General features: G+C 44.4%; 1 protein-coding gene and 1 non-coding gene across 2 annotated transcripts; one reads left to right on the top strand and one right to left on the bottom strand.

The window, feature by feature from the left end:
• The first annotated feature begins 12,308 nt into the window (after positions 1 to 12,308).
• On the top strand, positions 12,309 to 27,580 carry TIGIT (T cell immunoreceptor with Ig and ITIM domains). Its single transcript, XM_060149337.1, has 4 exons — positions 12,309 to 12,372; positions 13,435 to 13,764; positions 16,132 to 16,238; positions 27,332 to 27,580. The coding sequence occupies exons 1-4, from the start codon at positions 12,309 to 12,311 to the stop codon at positions 27,578 to 27,580; spliced, it is 750 nt and encodes a 249-aa protein (XP_060005320.1).
• Positions 15,649 to 15,721, bottom strand: TRNAR-CCU (transfer RNA arginine (anticodon CCU)). Its single transcript has one exon. It is a non-coding gene; the product is annotated as a tRNA-Arg (tRNA).
• Positions 27,581 to 27,828: the final 248 nt, after the last annotated feature.

Raw genomic sequence — 27,828 nt, 5'->3', positions numbered from 1 at the left:
GGATTCTGTTTGCTAGTATTTTGTTCAGGATTTTTGCGCCTATGTTCATAAGTGATATTGGCCTGTAATTTTCTTTTTTTTGTGATGTCTTTTTCTGGTTTTGGTATCAGGGTGCTGGTGGCTTCATAGAATGAATTTGGAATTGTTTTTCCCTCTGCAATTTTTTGGAAGAATTTGAGAAAGATCGGTGTTACTCTTCTCTAAATGTTTGATAGAATTCGCCTGTGAAGCCATCTAGTCCTGGACTTCTGTTTGAGGGAAGATTTTTAATTATGGTTTCAATTTCATTACTTGTGACAGGTCTGTTTATATTTTCTAATTCTTCCTGGTTCAGTCTTGGAAAATTGTACCTTTCCAAGAATTTGTCCATTTCTTCATGGTTGTCCATTTTATTGGCATATAGTTGTTTGTAGTAGTCTCTTATAATCCTTTGTATTTTTGTAGTGTCAATTGTGATTTCTCCTTCTTTATTTCTAATTTTATTCATCTGCGTCCTCTCCCTTTTTATCTTGATGAGTCTGGCTAAGGGTTTATCAATTTTGTTTATCCAGACTTCACATTCTGCCACATGTTCTCGGTAGCTTGAAATCACCACAGTGGGAGTATTTACGCCACTGACATTGACTGAGGCTACAGACCTGGGACTTTTTTATTGGCAATCTGTTGTTAATCATTTGCTGTCATGCAACTGCAGAAATCTAACTTGTGCTCCCAGTCAGAGGCCTGTGTGCCTCTGGGCCTAGAAACTTGTAGTGGAAGCTCGGTCTTGATTCCTTCAAAGCTGATGTCTCCAAAGTAATTTGCACAACATGAATCACTGGAGTGCATAAAGAAGATCTCAAATTCGTCATTTAAATATTTTTACTGCATAGCTACTTTTTTTTCTATTCTCAATTTTTGTTGTATAACATATAAAATATATTACTACAGCCATATGTGTACATACTTTATGTGAATATACACATTTGGGAGGTCACTCCTTAAATTAAAAAAAAACTGATGGTGTGCAGAATAAAAAAGGAAAACGTGGAGACCATGGTTTTAGGGTAAAAGAAAAGGGAATTAGTTCTAAGAAATTCAGACATGGTGATTCAGGAGCAGTGTTTGTGTGTGTGTTGGGAGGGGTGGTGTTAGAAGTTAGGGGTGAAAATAAAAGGTGGAAAGGGTGGCCTCATTGCTGTTTTAGGGTGAGGTATTGAATTAATATGCAAGAAGGAAGGTTGGTCTGTGCAGTGATCAAAGTGGTGAGACGGGTTTTTCCTCCAAGATCTAGAAGGAGAGTACTTGCAAGTAGACGTCACAAATGCTGAGTCACCTGGAGGCTTGTTACAGCAGAGACAGCTACCCCCAAACCCCCACCCCTGGGATTGGGATTCAGTAGGTTTGGGATGGAACCTGGGGATTTTCATTCTTCCAAGTTTTTAAGTGATGTGACACTGCTTGGCCAGACTCACACTTTGGAAACCAGTGATTTAAAGAAGAGTTTAAGGATGAAGGGGGTACGCTGATGACAGTCCGTGAGACCCAGAGAACAGAATGGGAGACTTTGGGGTGGGTGAGGCCAGAAGGGTGGGAAATCAGGTCAGATTAGAGCCTTAAAGGAAGAGAACCCGGGTGATGAGCATTGACCTAGGAGGCTTGGACTTCTGATACTGGTTAACACAAGCAAGATTATAAGTCATGCTGGGCTTAGCGCTACATAAAACCTCCTCGTTGGCAGTGGTCTTTGGGGCAGATTGTAATGGTGAAGCGGGAGGTGGCTTGGCTTGTTGGAAGGTGGGGTGAGGTCTTACTGAGAGCCAGATAGAGCTAGGAAGGGCACACCTCACTTTTGACGCTTCTTTGTCCTCCAGGCAGAATTCTGCATGCTCTTGGTTATTCGTTCCTTGGATCATGTCTCACCTCTTTTTCTGAAGTTTTTTCTTGGACACTCTGGAAGGGTAACCTCCATTCCAAAAGGCAAAGAGAACGTATGTCTCTTTTGAGTGAGGATGATTATGGGGCCACAGTCTGACCCTCCCACTCGCCCTCTGGCCCCACTGGAGTCACGCTTCCCCTCACCACTGTTATAGGAGCATCAGGTATTTGTGTTTACACTTGACCTGTTGGACCAAGGGAGCAGGCTAGGGGCATCGACCCGGTGAGACCAGACAGGGACTTAGGAATCAATAGGTCCCTCTTTTCCTGAGATTTCTATCATACCTTCCCTTGAGCCATGACAACATCCACCTCCATAACGTTTTGTTTTTCATAACATATGTTTGTAAGCACGCACGGTGTCCCACCATATCTCTGGGGTGTTGCCTAGGAGCACACGAATCTGGGTACATGGATTAACAGTGTCATTGCAACTCTGTCCAGGCATTGGCTGCATGCCAATGGTTGTTACTGCTTCTACATCTACTTTTATATTATTTCGATAAATCCCCTTGCTCTGAGATGAGACATCCTTGCTTCATCCACACAGCTACCGCTTTCACCTTTTACCTGACACAAATAACTATTCTATAAACCCACCTTTGTTCCTGTGTATGAGTCATTTGCACCTATTACCTACCTTATATTTTAAATTATTTTTGTTTGGGTATAAAACTTCGTTACTGGGTTGTAAACTCCTTGAGTAAACTTTTTCTTCTTCCTATCAACCATAATGTCTAGCACAGCAGTTTTGCAAAGTAAGTGCTCAATATCTGTTGATTGATTGACATGAAGAAATGTGTCGGGGCTGTTCGGTTTGTTGTGACAGAGAATCAAGCAGCCTCAGCTCAGACCAGGAGCTGCCTATCCAATATGAGGAATTTGGCTAAATTCTGAAAAGCTCCTTTAATTATTATGCCACTTAAAAATAATTATATATTTCCAACTGTATTTTTTCAGTTGTACGCATAATTATTATTATGCTGAACAGTATTTATACTTAAATGTGTGGTAGTTCACGTAAGCGACTGAAATTAGTAATGTTTTACAGCTAAACCACATTCATTTTTAATTGTTCTTTTCTCACAGCCTTACTATTGACCATTTCTCTGATGCAATATTCACTTGAATTCTAACCACCCTATCTCATGGGCAGATGGATTAAAACACAGAGGCCCTGAGTTCACTCCCATAACAGGCAGGGGTCTCCTTGTAAAGGGGTCTTGCCCCTGGGCTTTTCATCCTCATGTTCCCCCAAACTGCCTGCATATCCTGCCTCGTGCCCTGTTTCTCCCAGCTACACTTGAACATTTCCTTGCATTTAATTTTGACTTTTTGCTATGAATTTTTAATTTACGGAGAAGTAGAAAGATAAAAATTAATTCCCATTGCCTAAATTTGACAATCAACATTTTGCCACCCTTTCTTCATTATTTAAGGATTTAAAAGTTACAGACATTAATACATTTCATGCTTAAAAATTTCAGCAGAAATCTCTAAAAAAATTTTCCTACATAACCACAATGTCATTGTTATACTGTGTTAGTTTATCAGGATTACTGTTACAAAATACAACAGACTGGGTGTCTAAAACAACAGAAATTTATTTTCTCACAGCTCTGGGGGCTGGAAGTCCAAAATTAAGGTGTCAGCAGGTTTGATTTCTTCTGGGGCCTCTGTCAGCAGGTTTGATTTCTTCTGAAGCCTCTGTCAGCAGGTTTGATTTCTTCTGAAGCCTCTCTCCTTGGCCTGCAGGTGGCCACCGTCTCACTGTGCCCTCACTTGGTTGTCTCTCTGTCTGTATCTCTGTCTCTCTGTCCAAATTTCCTCTTTTTATAAAAACAACAATCATATTGGATAAGGGCCCACCCTAAAGACTTCATTTTAACTAAATTAGTTCTTTAAAGACCTTATCTCCAAATACAGTTACATTCTGTGGTGCTGGAGATTAGGACTTCAACATAAGAATCTGGCCAAGGGGGGGACACAATTCAGGTCATAACAAAACTAACAGTAGTTTATTAATATAATTAATGTACAATCCATATTTGATTTCTTACAATTGTCCCCCAAATGTCTTTGTTCAAAATAAGGGTCAATCAAGGGCCATGATTTGCATTCAGCTGTTATGTCTCCTAAATTTATTTTAATCTACAGTAGTCCTCTTCCCCTCTTTTTTCCCATGACATTGTCTTATTGAAGTAGTTGCCCCACATTTTGCATTTTTCTCTGCTCTGTAGTTGGGGGTAATTTAACTTGTTCACCTATATGCCATACTGGGTTTCCCATAAGCTAGAAGTTAGGCCTGAAACCCTGCTTAGATTCAGGTTAAACATTTTGGGAATGAATATTTCATAGATGATATATACACTTAATATTGGGTCCAATTACGTGGCACAGTATGTCTGGCTGTTCAAATTTAAGTGGCATTTAGCTTAGTCACTGGGATAAAGTGGGGACAGATTGATCCCTCCCTTGAGCAGTTATATTTTCCCCCTTGTGACCAGAAAGCAATCTGTGAGGCTGCCTTAGCACAATGGAACATCCACGTTGCCATCACATTTCACCTAATGGTTTTTGTTTCCATTGGTGATCCTTAACTAAATCAGTTATTTCATTAGGGTTGACAAAATTTATTCTCTATTTATTAGCTGGAATTATTCTGTAAAGAAGTGCTTTCCCTTACCAAGGGGGGCTATTTAGCTATCTTTAAATACAGTTTCAAATGGAAAGACAGGATAAATCCTTTTAACTTTAATTACCAATTTTTAGAACAAGAAGTTGGTGTAGTAATTGCTTCCAATAGTGACAAATGAGGCTTGTTTTGTTTAGAGTTTTCTGTTTCTGGAGTGTCATTTATAGATCTGTGGCCTTTAATATATGCTTACAGCTTTTTTTCTTTTTCACACTCTATTTGACCCAACTTTGGCCATTTGTGGCCCCTGCAAATTGGTCTGGTCTTTTTGGCATGACCCCATGAATCTTTGAAAGAATGAGATGTCCCAGGCTTACCTTGTATATTCCTTGATCCAAACCTGGAGTCAATCGTTTCTCTCAGAAGCCCTGGTCCCTCAAATGCAGAATGTTTTTAGCAAGCATTCTGTCTCTAGGGATACTCATTGCTACTGGAATATTGTTGTTTTGGGTCTCTTTCAATGGACCACACTAGACAATATATATATTCTTTTAATTCATGACATTGTATTGATCAAATTCAAATTTAACATTACAGGGTTTTACTTAATTAATTGAATTTATACTTCTATCTATTTTCTCTTATACTGAAAAGCTTGGCTTCTAACATCATTAATGTAACAACTTTGTTTCTGTATCATTATTTCAGAATTATAATACAATGGAATGACTGGAATATATGTTTTTTATCCTAGAACATATCCCACTAAGTAAGTACAAAGTGCTAAGTTTTAAACTCAGTTGATTATTTTCTCTGTGTGATTGTGTTATTAACTTTAAAGGTAATTGGATTAATTTTTCTCTTTGCCTTTGATTTTTAGGGGTGGTTTTTCTTTACCACTTTTATATAATACATGTCATTTGAATAGGTAAAACAGTCACGTGCCTTAGAAGTTAAAAGCTATATTCCAAGAAGTTCCTCTTCCATCCCAATTCCCCCCCAACTTCTCCCACCACCTAACAGTCACCAAATTTTAAAATTAATTCTGATCAATTCTTACAGTGTTTCTTTCTTTCTTTTTTTTTTTTTGTGGTACATGGGCCTCTCACTGCTGTGGCCTCTCCCGTTGCGGAGCACAGGCTCCGGACGCGAGGCTCAGCGGCCATGGCTCACGGGCCCAGCCGCTCCGCGGCATGTGGGATCTTCCCGGACCGGAGCACGAACCCGTGTCCCCTGCATCGGCAGGCGGACTCTCAACCACTGCGCCACCAGGGAAGCCCCCTTACAGTGTTTCTTATTACAAATATGGACAAATTTGTACTCATATTCTTACTCCCTTTTGTCCCTTTCTGCAAAGGTTGCATACTGTATACACTGTTTGGCTCCATGATTTTTCATTAACAATGTCTCCTGGACATCACTCCATATCAATACATTGAAATTGTTCTCATCCTTTTTATGGTTGTCCAGTTCTCCATTATATGGAGGTACCATAGTTTATTCAGTAAGGGGCTGGGTATCATAGTTTATACAGCCAGGAACCTATTGATAGACATTTGGATTGTTTCCTGGTTTTTTGTTTTTGTTTTTGTTTTTGCTAGTGACTGATGTCTCAGTGAATAACTTTGTGTACATGTCATTTTCTATTTGTACAGTTGTGTCCTTAGAATATATTTCTAGAAGTGGGATTCCTGGGCCAAAGGGTAAACACAGCTGTGATTGTGATAGATATTGACCAATTTTCCTGCAAAGGAGTTGTATCATTTTTTATTCCTAACAACAATATATGACACTTGTTTCCCCACAGCCTTACCATTAGAATATATTGTTAAAATTTTGATTTTTGCCAATTTGGTGGGGGAGAGATTGTATCACAGTATAGTCTTAATGTATCCCTCTCTCTCTTTATGACTGGAGTGAACTTTTCAAATGTTTAAGGGACATTTGTATTTCTTTTTCTATGAACTTTCAGTTCATGAATTTCTTTTCCATATTGATTTCTAGAAATGCTTTATGTTAAGGAAATGAATCGTTTGGTTGTGAAGTAAGTTCCAATATTCTTTCCTAGTTTGTCATTTATCTTTTGACCTTTATGATTTTTGAAATGCAAAAGCCTTTTTTTAACAACAAAAAAAAACTTTATGTAGTCAAAATTCCTCACCAATTGTATTTATTGATTCCAGATTTTGAGTCACAGTTTAAAAGGTTTTCTCAGCTCTCAGGGCTTAAAGGAATTCACCCATGTTTTCTCTCAGTATTTGTAGGTTTCATTTAAAAGTATATTTGGATAGCTGATTCATTGGAGTAAAGTTTTCTTAATATGGCTTTTGCACATTTCTTGTTAAATTTATTTCTAAATATTTTATTTTATTTTATTTTTTGCTGTTGTTGTAAATGGGAGTTCTCTTCCAAAATATCTTCTAACTGGTTAATGATTGTATGTAGGAAGACTGTTTATTTATATTAATTTTATATCCTGCCAATTTTACAGAATTCTATTGTTTATGATATCTTTCCCATTGATTCTCTTGTGTTTCCTATGTATATAAGCATGGTAATTAGAGATAGTTTTATAACCTTATTTCTAATTTTTACTCCTCTAACTGCTTCTTAATTGAATTGGCTAATACTTCTGATAAGTTGTTAACTAGTTGTGGCAATAGTGATCCTTCTTCTTTTTTTTTTTTAAATATATTTATTTATTTATTTATTTTTGGCTGCGTTGGGTCTTCGTTGCTGTGCAGGCTTTCTCTAGTTGAGACGAGCGTGGGCTACTCTTCATTGCAGTGCACAGATGCGGTGGCTTCCCTTGTTGTGGAGCACGGGCTCTAGGCACGCGGGCTTCAGTAGTCGTGGCACGTGGGCTCAGTAGTTGTGGCTCATGGGCTTAGTTGCTCCGCAGCATGTGGGATCTTCCTGGACCAGGGCTTGAACCCGTGTCTCCTGTATTGACAGGAGGATTCTTAGCCACTGCTCCACCAGGGAAGCCCCCATCATTCTTGTCTTATTCCCGACCCTAGTGGGAACACCTCTAGTGTTTTCCCATCAAAAGGAATGTTGGCTTCGGGGCTGGTGTGTGTGTGTGTGTGTGTGTGTGTGTGTGTGTGTGTGTGTGTGTGTAATTATGTTAAGAAAGAGTTAATTTTTATTTTACTGAGTGTTTTTTTCTTTTTTCTGTCGGTCATAGGGATTGAATTTTCTTTTCAGTATCAGGAAATGACCATATAATTTTTCTATATAGATCTTGTATTTGATATTAAAGGGTTTCCTAATATTGAATCATCCTTGTAATCCTGGAATAAACTCTACCTGGTCGTTATGTATTTTGCTTAATTTGCTGTTGGCATCTGTGTGACGATATTTTATTTAGAATTTTCCCCTCAGTATTTGTAAGAGATTAGGATCTGATTTTCTTTTATTGTGTGAAATCTTAATAATTTTTACAACAGTTTGAAATTCATTTCATAAAACAAATTTGGAAGTGTTCCTTTATGTTCTCTGTCTGTATATTTTAAGTGACATTGAAATCATCTGCTCTTTACAGGTCTGTTATATGCCCCTGTGAAACCATCTTGGTCTGGCATTCTTTTTGTTGGTGGAAGGAGGATGCTTGATGATTGAGACACTCTTTGAATGATATGTTCGCATGTATCTCTATCCCAGTTCTAGTTGTCCTGGATGTTGAGGGATGCAGGCAGTAGGAAGCAGGAAGTAAGTTTTCAGGGGTAGAGGACATCTTTCCCACGGCAGATGGAGCTAGGGGGTGACTGATAGTATAATCACATCTAGGATGGGGGTGTAAGGGAAGCGACGTTGGTCGGTGGGAGGGCTGTGAAGAGAGGCTGCAGAAAAGGCCTCAGCTGAAGACAGAAGATGAGCTGCTTCCTCCCAAAGACTTTTCTTCTGATTGCATTCCCACCTCTCCTGGGAGTCTCTGTCCTATTTTTACAGCTGAGAAGGCAAAGGAAATTTACCATAATTCTCAAAACTCCTTGGCAGCGTTTATTGGGGGGCGGGGGTGGGTTCCTCACGGTCACCTCACCCAAGGGAGCTTGAACAAACAATGGCAATCCCACCCCCAAATTCTCCCCATTGGCATTCGCTCTGAGCCCGTTGCAGCCAACAAACCGCCTGGCTCACAGACTTATAAAAGAGCCTCAGGTCAGAGATAGTCCTTTCATGTTGAGTCTTTGATTTCCTCTCTCCACAAGGGGCTTTGGGACCACCACCCACTGCCTGGATGGCTCTGCTGTGAAGTGACTTTGCTATGGCAAAGGGCGGATGGGGCTGAGGGAGACGCAGGGCAGGCTTTTCCGGGTACTCTGGGTGGCTGGCCGTGTCCCCTTCTCTCCCCGGTTTCCGGTCTCCCTGCTCCCACAGACCTCTTCGGACCCCTCGGCCACAATACAGCTCACACCAGGAGGCGCTGGTCTGCGGGGCAGAGAGAGGGAGCGCTTGGCTGGGAAGGTCACCGCCCATGCAGCTGTTGGTGTTGCAGTTGGGAAGAGGGCGGAGAAGACAGTTGTGATATCCCTTAGGCTCCTGCACCCCTTATGAGCCAGAGGGAAAACTCTGGAGACTCTGAAGTCCAAAGACACCGCTGAGAGGTTGGTCTGTGCCCTGAGAGAACACTAGGTTGTATTTCGCGTATATGTGTCATGGGCCTTGTGGAAAGTGTGACCACCCTCAGTCACACACACACCCCCACCCCCGGGCCCAGTGCTTGTGACCCGCCCCCGCCGAGCCATGGGCTTCCAACTGGAGCTGGGGGGCCAGCTGTGGCCTCAAGGGGGGCTTACAGGGAGAGGGGAAGGCTGGGCTGTGAAAGGACTTGAGGGGCCTGGTGAGTGTTTTCCATTCTACGTGCAAATAGAGTCCCTTCTCCAACACCTACGCCCACCCCACTGCCTCAAGGCTAACCATCCCTGTGCAGCCCACAACCCCAGAAGTCAGGGGAGAAACATATGGTGGTTCCTTTTAGAACTTTAAATGGAAACGTGAGTTGGCACCCAGCTAACCACAGGGGTTCACGCTTTGCTGCAGGGGCTGCCAAGGGGGGCCCCAAAGGCTCAGGGTGGCCCAGGGAGCTCTTGCTCCAGACCTGCTTCTCACAGTTGTGCTGCTCTGCTCTGGCTGCTGCCAGCGACCGTTCCAGGAGGAGTCCCAGTAGGAGGCTCCCCGAGGGATTTGGGAGGTTCCCTGGGGAGACTCTTCTGTCATTCACCTTCCTCCGTCCTCAGGGTTTGGCTGGTACAGTGCCTACTTTTCCACAGTAATATTTTATTCTCATATTTGATATCAGATGCTTAAGCCAGAATGAAGAGGTTTGTAGAACTCTGGCCTTGGAGTCCAGAGACCAGGGGTTTACTCCTGGCAAAATACATTACACAGACAGGGATATTCTCCTCTGATTTTCCTTTCACTTCCTTAGTTAATGTTATTATCAATACTGTCATTGATGTATTGAACCCTTCCTGTGTTCCAGGCACTGTGCTAAACACATTACCGGACATTAGTTCACTGAATCCTCACAAGGACCCTATGAGGGGAGTGAGGAGTGGGTACTATTGTTTTTATTTACAGATGAGGAAACCGAGGCTTAAGGAGGTTGAGTAATTTCCCGAGGTCATCAAACCAGGATGAATTTGGGCCCAGGTCTTTTTCCTTCCATAGGGTGTTAGTCACCACCTTCACACGTCTCTGGAGAGCACCACGGATCAAAATGGACTTGACCGTGCTCTTCTTTGGACTGACTGCTTAGAAACAAATAGAACAATTCTTTAACCCACTCTAAGTTTCTTTGGATTTCTAATTATACAGTCATCCTTCAGTATCTGTGGGGGATTGGTACTGAGAACCCTGTAGACGTTCAAGTCCCTTACATAAAATGGCATAGTATTTTCATATAACCTAGGCAAATCCTCCCATACAATTGACATCATTTCTAGTTTACTTATAATACCTAATAGTATGTAAATGCTATGTGAATAGTTATAAATACAATGTAAATGCTATGTGAATAGTTGCCAGTGCATGGCAAGTTCAAGTTTTGCTTTTTGGAACTTTCTGGAATTTGTTTAAAAAATATTTTCAATCTGTGGTTGGTTGAATCCACAGATGCAGAACTCATGGGTACAGAAGGCCAGCTGGTCCTGCCTCTGTGGCTTCTGCCAACCCCCACTATAGAAACACAGTCTGAGTTTTTTATAGTCCGAACGCCAGAGTCCGCCTTTGTGCTCTATTCCCCAGAGCTGCTCTCGGCTCTCCCACCCCTCGCCCCTCTGCCTTGACAACCAGTTTTGAAAACACCCCTCTGGTTCAACCTCTGCGGCCACATTAGGTGGCCACGTGTTAGGTCTCATAGCTTCTTCAGCTGCAGGCTCTGTGACTGTGGAGAGGCGGTAGAGGAGACATGTCTTGATGTGAGCCTTGAAGGACAGGTCGAATTGGGGTGGGCAGAAAGAAGTTGGTGAGGCATAAGTTGTCTAAGGGGCTGGGGGTGGGGTGTAGGGGTGTACATAGGTCGTAGCGTAGAGTTGGGAATAGGTAGTACCCAGGGAGGGGAGGAAACTGGTTTGAGATGGAGCGTCCTGCAGAAGAGGAGGAGGACAGGAGCCCGGAAAGTGTGGAATGCTCAGGGTGCTGGGCTGGAATGAGAGGCAGAGCACCAGGCTTCAGATGTTCCCCCGTTGGAGCAGCAGACTTTCAGGACATAACACCACGGGCCATGCCCAAGGCAGGTGAATGTGTACCCTCCACCTCCTCTCCCCAGGGTGTCGCTTCACCAGAGCAAGCTTTGACTTTGACAGCAGGGGTGGTGATTATCTACCCTCATATCTCCAGAGCCTAGTCTCGAGTCCAGTGCTTCTCAGGCACTCAGGGACTTTCAAAGGCATGAACTGAGAGAGGGAAGGTGAGAAGCAGGAAGGAAGGGTGGGTCAACAGTAGGACTTGATGATGAGCTGGAAGGTCCAGAAAAGTGTCAGCCAATCCCGATCCAGGGTCAGGCAACTGGGGCTCGCCCTTCTTTGCATCCCGGATTGTCACGGGGTCACAGTACGGGAGAAAACTCACTCTTCTCGTCTCCTCTGACTCTACTGGGTCAGAGAGACTGAGCCCGAATTCGACAGTGTCTCAGTCCAAATAAACAAGACAGAAGAAATTAGATTCAAGGAGACAGAATCTTAGTTCTTTCCCTCATTCAGGGGAACGTTGCTCTGTTTTACCAAGACTTTTGTCCCACTCATGTCTTGTTTCTGAATAAATGTCTTTTGTTCCCTCGATCATTAGACTTCAAGTGCAGTTCCTGGCCTTTAAGTGCACAAACTTAAGTTTCTCTTGTCATTGCACGGTCGGGGCAGCCCAGTGAACCCTGTCAGGAACAGGTTCTCCAGAATCTTGGGCATTACACAGATGTGCTTGAGCTCGTTAGATAAAGGCTAATTTAAACCAAAAGTGCATTGAGACAGAACTTAAAAACAATAGGTTGACTAATAGTAATCCAAAGACCAGTGTACCTCTAACCACATTTTTGTTTATTTTTAAATGTGTTTCCTTCATGGTCTTTCTTGTGGCTCACCCTGTGCAGTTTGTGCACTTGTCGTGAGTTTTACCTTCGACGTTGTTTTTGCTGAAGTTGGTTTTTCCGAGACCTTCTCTTCCTCAGAGGCTCAGTTTCACCCTGCCATCAGCAGTCGGCCAGTTTCGCTGGCAGAAGAGGCCGCAGCTCCTTCCTGTCGGCCCCCTGGGCAGAAGCATGCAGTGGTGTCTCCTACTGCTCTGGGCCCAGGGGCTGAGGCAGGCTCGCCTCCCTGCCTCAGGTACTGAAGTCTAGCCTGGGACTGGAAGGGGAGGGAGAGCGGGCGGAGGAAGGGGGAGGCTGGAGCCATTGTCTTATCCATCTGAGGGAAGGAAACACAGCTTTCAGAGCCCTGTGTCCCCCTCGTTGAGAGACGGCTGTCTCTCTGAGAAGGAGATACAGTTCTGTACTAGGCGGCAGTTGAAGGACTTGGGGATGGGGGGTGCCAGAATGGCTGAACCAAGGAAGGAAGCAGGAGGACAGAAAGGGACCAAGGAGGAGGGATGATGAGTTTGCTGAGAGAAGTTCACTCCTGCGCCATCCTCCTTTCTTCTGTCCTTGCGGAAACTTCTAGAAAAACATTGTATTTCCGTAATGGAAAAACCCGCACGAACTTTTTGGCCAACCCAGCATGTTTCCTGTGGATTAAAAAACGTCTTCGTCACAGATTCCAGAGATCCTACTATTAGAGATTTAATTTATGTTAAATCTATTTCCTTCTATATTAAATAACATAAGCAAATATTTCTGAAGGGGGCAGAAATATTTAAAAACCGTAGTATAATTTTGTTTCCCTGTTGCTTTCTGAACCGTCTGGAGCCGGGGTGGAGGTCAGTGTCGAGGATGGTGGCTTTGCCTGGAGAAGCAGAGCTGCTCCCCAAGCCTCCTTTCCTTTGGATGTCGTGGCTTTCCTGAAAAATTTTCCGGACACCCCAAATGGTTGTCAACCAAAAGAGCCAGGTTTTGTTTCAAAGGATAATGTGTCCAGCACAGAACTGGCTGCTGGAAGATACAATCAAGCAGAAGCGATGGCTGACAAGGGCTTATATTCTAGGTAGGGAGCCAAGATAAGTGTGTGGAAATAATCAATGAGTTCATCAGGAAGGTATATTCCCACAGAATATCCTAAGAGGGTGAAGTGCTATGTTGTGTAGTAATTACAGTCTGTATGGGGGAATGACAGGGCAGACTGGAGAGACTGTCATTGCAAAAATCAATTCTGGCCTAAAGCCGCCTTGGAATTTCTACGGGAAGGTTCAAGGCCAGCTGCTAAAAGTTTACGCTTTTTTTCCCCCTTCCCTAGGAGCTGTGACAGGCAGAATAGTAACAACAGGGAACATTTCTGCAGAGGAAGGTGGCTCTGTCACCTTACAATGTCACCTCTCCTCCACTACTGCCAAAGTGACCCAGGTCAACTGGAAACAGCAGGACCACGTTCTGGCCATTCATCATGCCAGCCTGGGGTGGTACATCGACCCAGCCTTCACGGAGCGAATGGTCCCAGGCCCCAACCTGGGCCTCACCCTCCAGTCCCTGACCAGGAACGACACAGGAGAGTACATCTGCATCTATCACACCTACCCTGATGGCATTTACAAAGGGACAGTCTTTCTGGAAGTCCTACAAAACTCAGGTATGCTCTCTGGAGCAGGGTGGCTGGTGACCGTCATCCTCTAGGGTAGAAAACGCATTCCTGCCCGATACTGCAGAGCGGGGCCTTCCAACCCTGGTTCACGTTCAGATCACCTGGGAGCTTTTGAATGGTACTGATGCTGGTACCCCATCCCGGACCAGTTCAGTCAGAGGGGCGGAGCAGGTTGTGCTAGGTTCTAAAAGCACCCCGATGATTCGAATGGGCAGCCAGGGTTGAGAACCACTGTTCGGGTAAAGGCACCTCTTACGTATATTTGTTAGGAAGACCAGTTGTTCAGGTCTTGTGAGAAAGGATCTCATTAATTAGTTTAGCATCGATCGTGCAGATTAGAATTAGCCACTAGGTTTATAAAGGATTAGAGCTCAGTGCTAAGTGTAAATGTACAATAATTTACATTTCTGTGGTACTTCATAGTTTCCAAAATGCTTTCACTTTCATTATCCACCTGGACACTTAAACCAGTTCTCTGGAGTGTGGGAAAGGGTTGTTATCATGGCTGAGGGACAGGATAGCAGAGTCATGATGGGCTCAGGCAGCCTGGGTCCAAATCCTGGTGTTCCTGTTGACCTCAGACAAGATTATTGGTCTTCTCTGTGCCTTGTTTTTCCCGTCTGTGAAATGAGGAGAAGATGTAAGACCTCCTGAGGAGCTAACGTAGGATTGAATTACTTACTAAAAAAAAATGCCCTTAGAACAGTCCCTGGAACATGACAAGCATGAATTAAGTATGTAAGTAAGCACGAACATAAGTATGAACACGATCCCCCGATCCCCATCTGACTGTTGGGTGGAGGTGGAGGCTGAGGGTTGGCTGTTGCTCAGAGCGGTACAGCCGATTTCAACACAGGTGTTCTGGTTCCACTCAACTGCACTCTCGGAACTGCCATTTGCTGACATCAGTGGTGTTGGAGATTGTTTGAGTTAGCAAAATATGTGTAAACTGCGAAGATGAAAGGTTATTTTAAAGTTCCTTCTCAAGTGCTACTTCTTGAGGGCCCCTGGCATAGGCCAATGCAGCACGTGGGGAAGAGCCCCCATCCTTTTCTGGTTCTGTGGAGAGCCCTCTGCAGCCCCTCTGACCCTCTCCAACTTCGGTCTCCATCAGTCCTCTTTCCCTACCTGTGGCCAAGGCAGGAGACTGAGGCCTCAGAGCAGGAAGAATACATTGGGGGGAATTTGGGCTCCCCCCCAGCTACTGGTACCTCGTGGGTACTGGGGGTGCCGCCCTTGTCCTAAGTGATTACATGCTTTAGCCATCCTCCTGGCAATCTAAGCCCTTTGTTAGAAGGAAGAGCGGCCCGGCCTCTGCTACACCCTTCTCCTTTCAAGAATGCCCTGGACACCCGGGTTCTGCCCAAGTTCCTGGGAAGGAGGTGGGGATGGCATGAGGCAGCCTGGAAACCCTTCTACTTATAGTCCAGCACACATCCTGACAATAGTCCTGTTTCCCTCACACTCTCCTTGGGTCAAGCATCACTCATCTTTTCAAAGCTCTCTTCTTAGCTTTTCCTCCTTGCATTTACATTTTACATCTTCATAGAACTTCACTTATTCATGCTTTAATTCATGTCATGAGTATTTATTAAGCACCTGTTAGGTGCCAGGTGCTGGCAAAACAGCAAAGGATAAAGCTCCGGAACCTTACTCCCTCCAGGGTCTCACAGCCGAGTTGGAGTAAGTGTTATAGGCTTAAGGTGAAAGGTTATATGCTTTTTTACTTCTTTGTACTTTAACGTTCTTTCAATTTTTTTTTTCATATGTATTTATTTATTTATTTTGGCTGTGCCTGGTCTTAGTTGCGGCACGTGGGCTTCTTAGTTGCAGCATGCAGACTCTTAGTTGTGGCATGCATGTGGGATCTAGTTTCCCGACCAGGGGTCAAACCTGGGACCTCTGCATTAGGAGCGCAGAGTCTTACCCACTGGACCACCAGGGAAGTCCCTGTTCTTTTAATTTTTAATTAAACCTTTTTTATACTAGTATGATTATAAATATGAAGTTTAATAAAGAAAATAATCACCTTCCGGTTTTTTTCTGGATGTTATTTGTTTCCCTTCAAGATTATGACTGAAATTGATTTTGTCAAAAAGAGAAAGGAGTGTTAAAATGGTCTGCGCTGGTGTCAAGTGTGTGGGGTACACCCCTTGAGAGATCAGGCATTGATTTCATGACGGGCCTGGCAGATGCTCTGCTGTCCAAAGAGATGGACTTGAAGACGCCAGTCCTGTGGTTAGAAAAAGGCCTGGCCAATTCCCGTGCCCGTGCCCTGACACTGAGGCTTCCCTTGTAATGGTTGCCCTTTGCTTCCGGCCTCTGCCCACTCACCTTTGTTTTGTCCTCTTCTAGTGGCTGAGCACAGCGCTGGGTTCCAGATCCCATTGCTTGGAGCCATGGCCACAGTGCTGGCAGTCATCGGCACAGCAGTCATTGTGGTGCTCACACTGGCCAGAAAGGTAATGACTCTGGCTGCATATCTCAGTCCTGGGCATCCCGTCTCTGCCATCCTGGTCCTTTCCTGTCGCCTGTCTAGAAGTGATCTCTCCCACTGTTCATTGTGCCTTCTTCACAGTCCTTGCTCTGCCTTTCAGTGGCATTGTTTATGCTCTTTTGCTGTCCCTTCCCTTGTCTGGGAGCTCCTGAAAGGTTGGATCCGTATCCTCCCCATCTTGCTGTGGCCTACAATTCCTGGCTCCTGCTTGTCCCTTAAGCCACTCCTCTGAGAGTTTGATTTAGCCACTGTGATTTTGATGCGTCTTGGGCATCTACTGTGTGCCAGGAGTTTTTGAACATTAGCTCCTTTAATTTTAACAACTCTTCAGTAGTGCTGGGCTATCTAGCACTTCCGCAGAATGAGAAATCAACACTCCAAAAATTTAGGGGTAAAAGGTACATGGCAAGATGAGTAGGTTGTAAATCCTCTGTTACTCTTGCTTAAGGGGTCACGTGGCTGAAAGAGTATTGGATGGGGAACTGGAAGTTTCTAATCTCAGCACTGAGTGTGTGATGATAGGGATGCTGTTTCATCTTCCAAGTCTCTGTTTCTTCATATATAAAGTGGGGATTATGATTCTGCTCGCTCTGTATCACAGGGTTGTGAGGAACAGGTGGCATATTGCACGTGAAAGCTTTGTAAACAATGAAGAAATATATCCACATCCTTGTGTCGTAACTGGTAGTTAGTGATTAGAAGAGGCAAGAATTCCCACTCCTGTTTTGTCTGCCCTGTTGGGTCTTTTAAGCCATCCCAGGTTGCCTTAAGTTACTAAACAAACACTTCGGGGAACACAGGCTTGTGATTCCCAGCACTGTTTTCCACCTTGTTTCAGATCCTCTTCCCTAGTGCCTGACTCACTTTCCCTCCAACTCTGGTTCCCCTCCGTTAACAACTCAACTCTGCAGCCTTGCTTTGCTCTCTCTGGACTGGTACCTGGTGCTGTTATTCCTGATACCTGTGGGTTTACAGTTACCACTTTATTTTCTTCATATTTGTTTTGCCTGTTTTTTTCCCCAGTCTTTCTTGCTGCCTTTTGAATTAAGTACTTTTTATTATTAAAAAGATCTATTTAGTAGTTATGCATTTTTCTTTTCTTTTAGTGGTTACACTAGAGATTACAAAATAGATCCCTGATTTATTAAAGTCTAATATGTATTAGTACTTTCATCATTTCTTGGATTTTGCAAGAACCTTAGAACACATTAACTTTTTACCTACTTCCCCAACTTACTGCTATTATTGTCATGGATTTTAGTTCTCTATTTTAAACTCCAAGGAAATGATTTATTGTCTTATGAGCCAATATTCATTTAGATTTACCCTTTCTGTTGCTCCTGCATGTTCTCTTCCTGCATGTTCTATCTTATAACTAGGATAGTTTTCCTTCTGCTCAAAGGATATCCTTAGCATTTCCTTGTGGGCAGGCATGCTAGTGATGAATTATCTTGCTTTTTGTTCATCTGAAAATATCTTAATTTTTCCTTAATTTAAAAGTGATATATTTGTTTTGCTGGGTATAGAATTCTATGTTGGCAGCTGTTTTCTTTCAACATGTGGAAAGTATTGCCCCATTGTCTCTAGATGGTCATATTTCTGTTCAGAAATTACATGAGAATCTTATTTTTGCTCCTTGGAAGATAATGTTTTTTTTTTTTCTGGTTCTTTAGAAATTTTCTTTCTCTTTGGTTTTCAGCAATTATATGGTGATATAATTGGATATAGTCATCTTTGTATTTATTCTCTTTGGGGTTTGGAGTGCTTTTTGAATTTGTAGCTTGATATCTTTTGTCAGTTTTATATCATTCTTGGCTATTATTTCTTCATGTATTACTTCGTTGTCCTTGTTTTCCTCTCCTTATGGAATTCTAATCATGTGGTATTTTCAACATTTTCACTTTTTCCGACATCTCTTACCCTCTTTTCTGTATTTTCCATCTACTTGTCTCATCAAATGTTTTCTTTGGACATGCCTTCCAGTTTACTAAGTCTCTTCTTTGATGGACCTACTCTTCTGTTAAACTCATCCCTTAAGTTCTTAATTTCCATTATCATATTTTTCAGATCCAGGATTTCTATTTTGTTCTTTGTTTGGATAGTTTAAAGTCTGCCAAAATTCCCAATCTTGTTTTTAATTCTTTGAAAATGTTAATCATAGTTATTCTGAAATCTGTGCCTGATACTCCTATTAATTGGGTTCTCTATGGGTCTTTTAATATTCTCTCTTTTTGCTTGTTTTTTGGACCTATCTTACCTTTCTGACTATTTACTTTTCATTGAATGCTGTATTTCTACATGAAAACCTGTGACCATAATTTGAGGCTGTAGATAATATCATCTTCCTCTAAAGAAGATTCCTTTCTGCTTCCATCAGGTAACTAATCTTCAGGCAGTAGCATTCCCATCACCTTAATTAAATCAGTAGTGAGAGGATTTAAAGCTGGATTTAATTTCTGCTACTTCCTTACTTCTAGAGTGCAGTCCTTTGGGGTCCCAGCTCAAAGCCTGTAGTGTTTGCCAGAGTCTTCCTTCCTCGGTGGCCTCTGAACTCTAAATTTTGTCCCTCCAGCTAGAAATTCTATGTAGCTAATTTGCCTCTCAGCCATGACTTTCAGGCAATTTCTCTAGGAGAAAATCCATACCCTTCCCAACCCCACAATGCTCATCTCATCTCTCTGGGCTTCCTACTCCTGGATCTTGCTCCCCAGACCACAAATTTCTCACTGATTGGATAGATTTCTGATTAATACAGATAGATGTTTATAATATTTTGTTCAGTTTTTCTAGCTATTCTCCCTGGAAAGGTTGGTTCAAAGCAACATAGGCAATCATTGTTCTACCAGAAGCAGAACTCCTATTTCTTATGTTGTATTTCATATCTGCACTCAAAGGCTGACTTTTACAAGCAGAACATATTTACCCAGTCCACCCACTCTGTACCTTTGGCTATATTGGATCAAGACCCCCAACTCAAGTTCTAGCCCCTCTGTACCTGATTCCTGAATAGCCATTTAGCCTGAATGTGGCCGGGTCACTGTCAGTCCCAGAGAGGGAAGGATGTGGACAGATGTGTGTTCTTAGGCTCTGGTTCCATCTTGCTTGCTTATTGTGAGCTTTTGTCCTCTTTTTCCTTTTCTCCCTCTCTCAGAAATGGACCATCCTTTGACTTTCTCTTTTTCTTACTTAACATCTATTTTACTATTTTACTCTTGTCACTCCTCTGAAGACCGAGAGCTACTTCCCTCTCCAGGCCTCAGAGTTGAGATGAATTACACAAACTAGAATTGCTTAATAAGAAAGTGCTATTGTAATGTTCCTCCACTTAGACCTCATGGTATTTTGCGTTTTAAACAGCCTTAATTCTATATCCCTGCCTAGGATAAAAAAATTGTATATATTTTCCTAGTGTTAATTCTGCTTACGGAGTTACACTTCTGTGCACACTCATGTCTATTACCAGTAACTCATCTTGAACACTTAGTCTAATATCTTACATCTTAAATTCTCTTAGTTTTCTGTGTAGATAAACTCAGTTTGCTTTCTGTAACCTACCATCAATAACTAGGGTACTGATGTAAAAATAACACGTTCCATTTGACACATGTTCTGTCTTCAGTCAGATCTACAAATGAAGAGAGCCCAGGAACACTCACTCTAACCTTATTTTACTGAGAACAGATTGGAGTGAGGATGGGAAAAGGTATTTTGGTAGCAAAACTAAAGTCTTGTTCCCCTCTGAGTTACAAATTGGCCAGGTCTCCCCCAGTCACTGGTCTAACAGTGCTCCAGGCACCTGTTGGACCTTGTTAATTTGGTCTAGAGGAAGTGAAAGAGATTCTCCAAATGGTAGGAAAGCTCATGTGATAGGTGAAAGTTACATAAAATCTAATACCAGAAGATGACTGCCTGGTCCACCAACTTGCCTACAAAAATCTATTGTCCTATGGTTCAAACCCTCACTTCCAGGTTTACGAAACAAACACTGAGATTGCTGACCTACCTCGTTCACAGAGATGTGGCCATTTATTCCTTGTCATTCAACAGACATCATGGAACAGAGTACTGGGGATCCAGCAGTGGCTGAGATGTGGCTAGTGCTATCGAGGAAGTCAATGACTTATAGTATTTTCCTTTATGTCTTGGCTATCACAGTAGACAGGTTTAGTAAATGAAACCTCTAGGGGAAGATGAGGGAAAGAGAAGTGATTGACTAGAGGGGAGAGGTGAAGAGAATGATGATTGATCTCTGAGCTGGGCAGGGAGCTGTTATGGTGGTTGGTGAACAAATGTCCTCTGCTGTCACCAGAGCTCTGCACCTCTGGCATGGACATATGGAAAGCTCTTTAGAAGCAGCAGAACACATTTTCCTGTTAAGGATTAAGACTGGTTCATTTCCAGGCCAGTATCCCAGACCAACTTTGGTCATCTTTGTATAAGGGAAAGGGGAAAAGGTGAAAAGAGAGAGTCCAGTAGCTATTAAGTTCTGTGGCTCCCCTTCTAAAGTGTTTTATTCATCAGCCCCCTCTTTGACATGTCCATTGCTTCCTGTCTAAACTAGTTCCTCTCTGTTTTTTCATGTGCTTTGGCTATAGTTTCCAGTCTTCTCTCTATATATACCTGTATTATTCAAGGTCCATCAGGGAACACATAGTATTCTCAGCATGAGTAGTTTGAGGATAGTTTAATGAGGAGATTTACAAAGGACTGGGAAGCATATAAGGAAACCATAAGCAGGAGTGTAGGAGTGTGTTGTTACCAACCCTAGTTCTTTAGGGGAAAGGAGAGAGGATGATTACTGGAACCTGGGAGGGAGGATGATGAATAGGACCTGGAAAGAGACAGTTGTGTGGAGGGACCACTTTGAGAAGTACTGTAATCTTTGATGGAAGGCCACAGCCAGTCCAAGTCCACCCTGCAGAGAGAATGCCAGGAGAATATATACCCTCACCTCGCACTCTTTCCCTCCATTCTCCTATTGTTGCTTTGCATTGGCTGAACCCAAACTCAAGCCAGAGGACAAGGGAACTCACTGATTCAGTACGCATAGTTCAGTCTTCTCTGGGCACAGAAGAGGGTGCAGAAGGTTGGAGAGTGACATTGAGGGGTGAACAGACAGTATCCAAGCCAGTACTATTATAGACCTGGAAATGGGCAAGAAATCTTGACTTTCCATGCTTCCGTCTACTCTCATGTATCCTTGATCTTTTGATTATACATTTAAGCAATACCCTTGTTGGCTGTCCATCTATATTTCTCCTAGGAACACACTGGGCTTTATTAGCCATCTTACTATCCCTGTGGGCCAGGCTTCCTTGGCTGCCATTGCAGTAGTTACATCCACCTTGTTTCTTAAGTGCTGCCATCTGTCCCTATATTATTTTGGCATCTCCTCATCCCTCTTTGTACCAGGGATCCAGTTCTATAAAAGCATTGCCTACTTCAGCTCCAGCCTATAGAGGAGAGACACCTCTGAGCCCCTCAGTGACACTGGTGCTCCCCTAACTGAAACATTCCTTTCCACCTCAGCAAAAGGGTGTCTTCTGGATCTTCCCAAGAAACATAATCAGCTGTTGGATTTAAAAAATTACTTAGTACAGGAATTGGCGAAGTTTCTTTGTAAAGGGCCAGGATCTTTTAGCTTTTGTGGGCCTTACGGTCTCTGTTGCAAAAATTCAGCTCTGCCATTGCACTGTGAAAGCATCACAGACAATATGTACATGAGCGAGTGCGGCTGTGTTTCAATAAGTCTTTATTTATAAACACTGAAACTTGAATTTCATATAATTTTCATGTTTAATAAAATACTGTTCTCTTGAATTTTTTTTCAATCACTTAAAAATATAAAATCCACTTTTAGCTCGTGAGCAGTACAAAAGTCTGTGGTACCCCAGATTTGACCCATGGGCCTTAGTTTCCCAATCCCTGATTTAGTAGACTGTGTTGGAAAAAACTCTGTTTGTCTGTCTTTTCCTCTTCTCTACTCTTAGCACTGCACAGAACACTTCTGACACCAGATGTGTGGGTTTACTGCCACACTGACCAATTCTCCTACACCCCCTGAGTGTCCTACAGTCAGTCCAGTTCTGACACTATCTGCTTGGAGTTAACATCAGGTTAGGGGCTCAGTCCTCCAAGACTGCCCTCCTTCAGATGCCAATTGCAAGTCCCAGGTTGTCACCTGTACCTTTGACTGACGGGCTGTATATTGAGGTTCCTATAACCCTCTCCTCGGATTCGATAATTTGCTAAGACAACTCACAGAACTCAGGGGAACACTTACTTACATGTACCTGCTTATTATAGAATAAAGAATTTGATAAAGGATACAGATGAATACCCACATGAAGGAAATACATAGGGTGAGGTCTCGAAGGGTCCTGAGCACAGGTGCTTCTCTCCCCCAGGTGCTGGGTGTGCCGCCCTCCCAGCATGTAGATATATTCATCAACTCCAAATCTCATCCTTCTGGGATTTTTATGGAGACTTCATCGCTCAGGCATGATCGGTTGTTAACTCATTTTCCAGCCCCCTCCACTCTCTGGAGAATAGGGAGTAGGGCTGGCGGTTCCAAGCTTCTCATCGTGGCCTGGTCGTTCTGGTAACCAGCCTCCATTCTGGAGCCCAGCAAAAGTCGCCTCATTGGAACAAAAGACACCCCTGTCACCCAGGATATTCCAAGGGATTTAAGAGCCCTGTGTATGACATTCCTATCACTCAGGATATTTTAGGAGTTTAGGGAGCTCTGTGTCAGGAACTGGGGTTAATAGAGACCAAATATTAGCAGGAACTGGGGGTAGAGACAAATATATGCTTCTTACTATTTCACGTGGGTCTATGATAACATCTCCAATTCTCTGAGCATTTTGTTTCTTTCTTCCCTAGTTTTCCAAAGCACTGTTGGCATCTCTGTTGACAGCTGTGTCCTGGGGCCTTGTGAGGGTGTTAGATCTTGAGCCATGGGATGTGTCCTAATATTGACAAATGATGTGTCCCTCATCCAGTCGTAAGTTCTACTCACCCAGCCCTGATCCACTCCCCTCAGGATTCACTCCCAAACATACTCTCCCAGTTCCACCAGTATGTGTTAGCTCCTTTTGTTACAACCTCTCTCCTCCCTCAGCATGCCCAGGATTCCCTCAGTTAGTGTAGGTTGAGATTTTTGCTAATTATGGGCCAATGGCCAATAGGGGAGGGGAGGCAGGTCCTGACAGGACCCATCTTCCATCCCGGGGAAGGGGGTCACCTCTGCAGCTCCAGATGATGCAAGAGAAGCTGGTGGTTCAAGGCTCCCAAGTGCATCTACCAAGAGATCCTCCTCCCAATGCACAGAAATGCCTCCATTCCCGCCCAGACCCTGATTTTGGTGGAGTCTTGCCCAGGCTTAGAATTCAGCCATCTTTGAAGTTCTGTCGCCCTTATAGGTAGGTTCTCTGCCTGCTCTTCAGTGTTGGAGGTGAGCGTTTCTTTAAATGTTGCCAAGGAAGAGGAGCTTTGATTCTCACACTTTGCTTTCAGTTGCTGGTAGATCTGTCATGTTCTCGTCTCAGTCCAACAGCAGAATTTACTAAAAGCCACCCAATCCCACAGTCCTAACCAGCACTATCTGCTCTATACTTCTCAAATGTCAGAGCTGTTGCACCAGTTCATAACCCCCTTCCCTCTGTGTCTCTTCCCATTTCACCACTGTATTCCCATCCAGCTGGTGAGGAATTCCCCTCCACAATCCCATCCTAGAGTCTGCCTTCTTTAGATTTGTTCCCAGACATGGAGCCTGGCATGGGAATTCCGGTGAGAGTGACTTATTGGGCTGGGCTCTCAGATGAAGAGTGGTGAAGCAAGCAAGGTAGGGCTAAGGGATGTGGTTTCGGGGGGAGATGTGGTTGAAGCAGATTTGGTCACACCTTGAGGAGGGGGCCAGCCTTTTGAAAACCCACCTCAGCCAGTTGTTGACTGTTGGCTGCTCACCAGGAAAGGTCCAAGAGCAATTCTCCAGAGAAGGGGCAGCTGTGAGCCACTCATAGCCTAGATTCCCAGTGTCTGGGGAAGGGAGGCACTGGTCAGGTGGTGAGGCGATCTGATCTGAGCAGGGCACCAACAGTATTCCCTACAGACCCTGAGAGCCAGTAGTTTGAATTATTTAGGAGTTTGGCGTTTGGAATCAGACAGACCTAGGGTTTGGATCCTGGCTCTACCACTTGAGTAGCTGGGCCACCTAACTTTGCTGACCCTCACCTTCTTCATCTGTAAAATGGGAACAATTATGGTATTGCCCTGTTAGGGTTGTAGAAAAACTCGAGTCATGTAATTCACATAAGGCCTCTGGCATTTTTCCCGGCATGTATGAATAACCATTATTTCTTAAGTTCTTATAATTATTATAAAATTTATTTACTGTAGCACCTCATGATACCTGGTGCTCAATAAATTAGTTATATTGCATAGATTGATTTGACTAAATGAATGAATGTTATCTGCTAAGCTACTATTGGGAAAAGTGCACCCAGGGGACCTTCTGTGAGGGCAAGGAGAGATGGATATGTCCAGCTGCAGGACAGTGACTGCCAACTGTCTGTTCTCACGTTCTCCAAGAGGGTAACATTTGTCCTGCAAATCTCCACAGTTGCTATCGTCATAGCTTCGTTTGGTCTTTTAGAACAACATCAGTGCCTTAATTCCAGACTTGTTTTTTACACTGATTACAATGACAGGGTTCCCTATGCAGGATGGAATGAAAACAGAACAGCTGAGAGACCCGGCTCAGGCACATTTACATTTCCCAGAGGATTTTTGGAAGACAAAATAGTCCTAAGATTCAAAGGCAAGGGTAGGCAGTCTAAGAATGGGAACGAGAACACACCAACACAAAAAGCCACAATCAGCTCTCTGAGAAAGAATCGGTATCTGTATTTTTTAAATGGATAGGGTTGCGTCAAGGGATGTAGGACTTCCTTGAAGCCAAGAATCAGCTTGACCTACGATAACAACCCTTTCCTTCACACCTACAGTAAGGCGCAGTCACTTCTACTGAAAAGCAATGAATGAAACAGTCCGTGGGCCCCAGCTCCTCAGGGCCCCGCAGTGAGGCCGCACCTGTACCTTCCGATATGTGTTCAAGGCGCCCATCCATGCTGCCCACCCTCCCGCTCAGCCTCTCTGCGTCTATTTGTGTCCTGCAGAGCTTGACACTAGCCAATGAGGATGGTGCTGTTTCCTATCCTGGAAGCAGTGGGGTGGGCAGAATGCAATTTGGTTTGTGTTTGTTGTTATTTTCCAAGCCTGTGTGTGGTGGCTCTTTGTGAGTCTGTCATTTGGACCTCCAGGGGGGCTAGGTGACCGGCTTTAGAGCAGTACCCACGAAGGCCGAGAGGATGTCACCTTTGCATTGCACGCCCTCAGGCATTTCTCCTGCCGTCCCGCCTGTGCCTGCTGCTCTGATTTTCTTGCCTGTAAAGCACAGCCCTCACCTATGATGCTGTCATATGGACGTGATGGCTGATTTCACATCCTTGATTTTCCCAGACAGGTTTCACGGTCTATCCTCTTGTCTCATAAGTGTAAATGTACTCGTCCGACCATGAGTCCATATTTTGATTTGGAAAATCCCGTTTATTTAGATTTGGGGCCAGGTGCGGGGGGGGGGGGCGAGCAAGGAAAGAGAGAGAGAGACAGTGAGTTTGTGTGTGTTTGTGTGCATTTCAGTCCTAAGACCTATACTGAGCATCTGTTATGAACTCCGAGGTTACCAAGAGGAATACAGCACAGATCCTCCCCTCAGGGGAGCTCACAGTTTGGGGCCTGAAGAGACAGAAGGGTAAACAAATTCCAGGCAGCAATGAATGTTACAACAGAGAACCCCCCGGGACCGTAGTGGAACACACAGGAAGGATGTTACTCTCCCGGAAGATCAGAGGCGTCTTCTTGGACAACGTGCTGTAGAACCGGGTCTGGAGGAGTGAGCAGACAGCTTTGCAGGGAACTGTGGTGAATGGACAGTGGGAGGAGAGGCAGGAAACAGTGCGTGGCATTCGAGACACTGCAAGATGAGAGGCAGCTTGGCTGAGAAGAGCATCGTCTGGAATCCCACAAACCCAAGTCAGAACTGGGACTTCACCTGTCTGAACCTATCGGCTCACTCACAAGTAGAAACGTCGATAGGGTTGTGCTGAGATGACAAAGAAGCTAGCCCGCTTGGTGCTCATAGCAGATTCTCAATCAACGGTGCCTCTCTGGCATCCAGGCCCTATACCGGGAGTTGGGCTGTTGGTTGGGGAAGCACTGCAGCAAATGAAGCTGGAAAAGTGAGTGTGGCCAAATCGCAAAAGGCATTTTGGGGGGGCATCACACACAGTCTGCTGTGGGGCGTAAAGCGAAACTACATGTGGCGTATGGGCTTGCTGTGGGTGGAGTCACAGGGCGGGTCTGGAGCTCAGGGCGGAAGCCTGGGCTGGTTTGGAAAGGGATCTGGGGATCCCTAGAGGACAGAGGGTGGTTGCAGATGTACATAAGGATGAAGTGTCGAGTGTGCTGCACAGAGGAAAAGAGAATACCGGGCGCGAGAAAGCAGAGACCGAAGCCCCGAGGAACTTCTTTACCTGGGGAGCTGAAGTGTCGGCGGCAAGAAGAGCAGGCCTGGCCGCGGAGGAGAAGCGGAGAGAGTGATGGCACGGGGCCCAGGGAAGGAGAACATCTCAAAGAGGAAGCGGTCAGCGGCGTCAGAGGCAGCGAGGAGTAAGAGAGAGCTGGGACTGGAAGCCGCCTGCCCAGGCTCAGCGAACAGGCAGGAGCGCGTGGGCCGCCGTGCGCGTGTAGCCCGGAGCCTTTCCGGGGCGCGGTTAGTGCTGAAGTCTACGGTGAAGAGGCTGAGAAATTAAGGGTTAAGGAACTGCTGTGGATAAGAACACAACTTGTGTGTGTGTGTGTGTGTGTGTGTGTGTGTGTGTGTGTGTGTGTGTGTGTGTGTGTGTGTGTGTGTGTAAGAAAGGAAGAGATCATTATAACTATGGATCATTTTGGGGAGTAACTTTTAAATGACATCCCCACATACTCACTTTGTAGTTTTTTTGTTTTTGGAAGAAATCTCTCAGAATCCGTTCTGCGGAAGGTGGCCTCGGGAGGAGGCTGTCTGAACAGGAGGAGTGGAGGCCAGGCGTCCTGTCCTCCCCGGGCAGCTGTGTGCGAGCGGACGCCGGCCTCTGCAGGGAGCAGCCGGGAGAGGACCGCGCAGAGCCCGAGCCGCACGACTACTTCAACGTCTTGAGTTACAGAAGCCTCGCGAGCTTCAGCTTCCCCTCCGAGGAGGGCTAGCTCCCGGGGGCATCCTCTGGGAGACACAGTCCTGCCTGTGCTATCACAGATGGACGTATTGGCGTCTGCCCGTCACGTGTGTGTGTGTGTGTGTGTATGCGTGTGTATGCATGTGGACGTCTGCACACGCGTGTGTGCGGGTGTGTTCGGTTGAGTGAATGTATGTCATCCTCCTCCGTGTCTGCATTCCCTTTACCCTTCCCTTCTGTTCCATCTTGGCAGATCCCGGGGAGGAGCCTGTATCTTGA

The sequence above is a fragment of the Lagenorhynchus albirostris genome, chromosome 5 (assembly GCF_949774975.1).
Source record: "Lagenorhynchus albirostris chromosome 5, mLagAlb1.1, whole genome shotgun sequence".
Classification (NCBI taxonomy): domain Eukaryota; kingdom Metazoa; phylum Chordata; class Mammalia; order Artiodactyla; family Delphinidae; genus Lagenorhynchus; species Lagenorhynchus albirostris.
The sequence above is the reverse complement of the archived record's forward strand: the minus strand, read 5'-3'. Positions and strand labels throughout refer to the sequence as shown.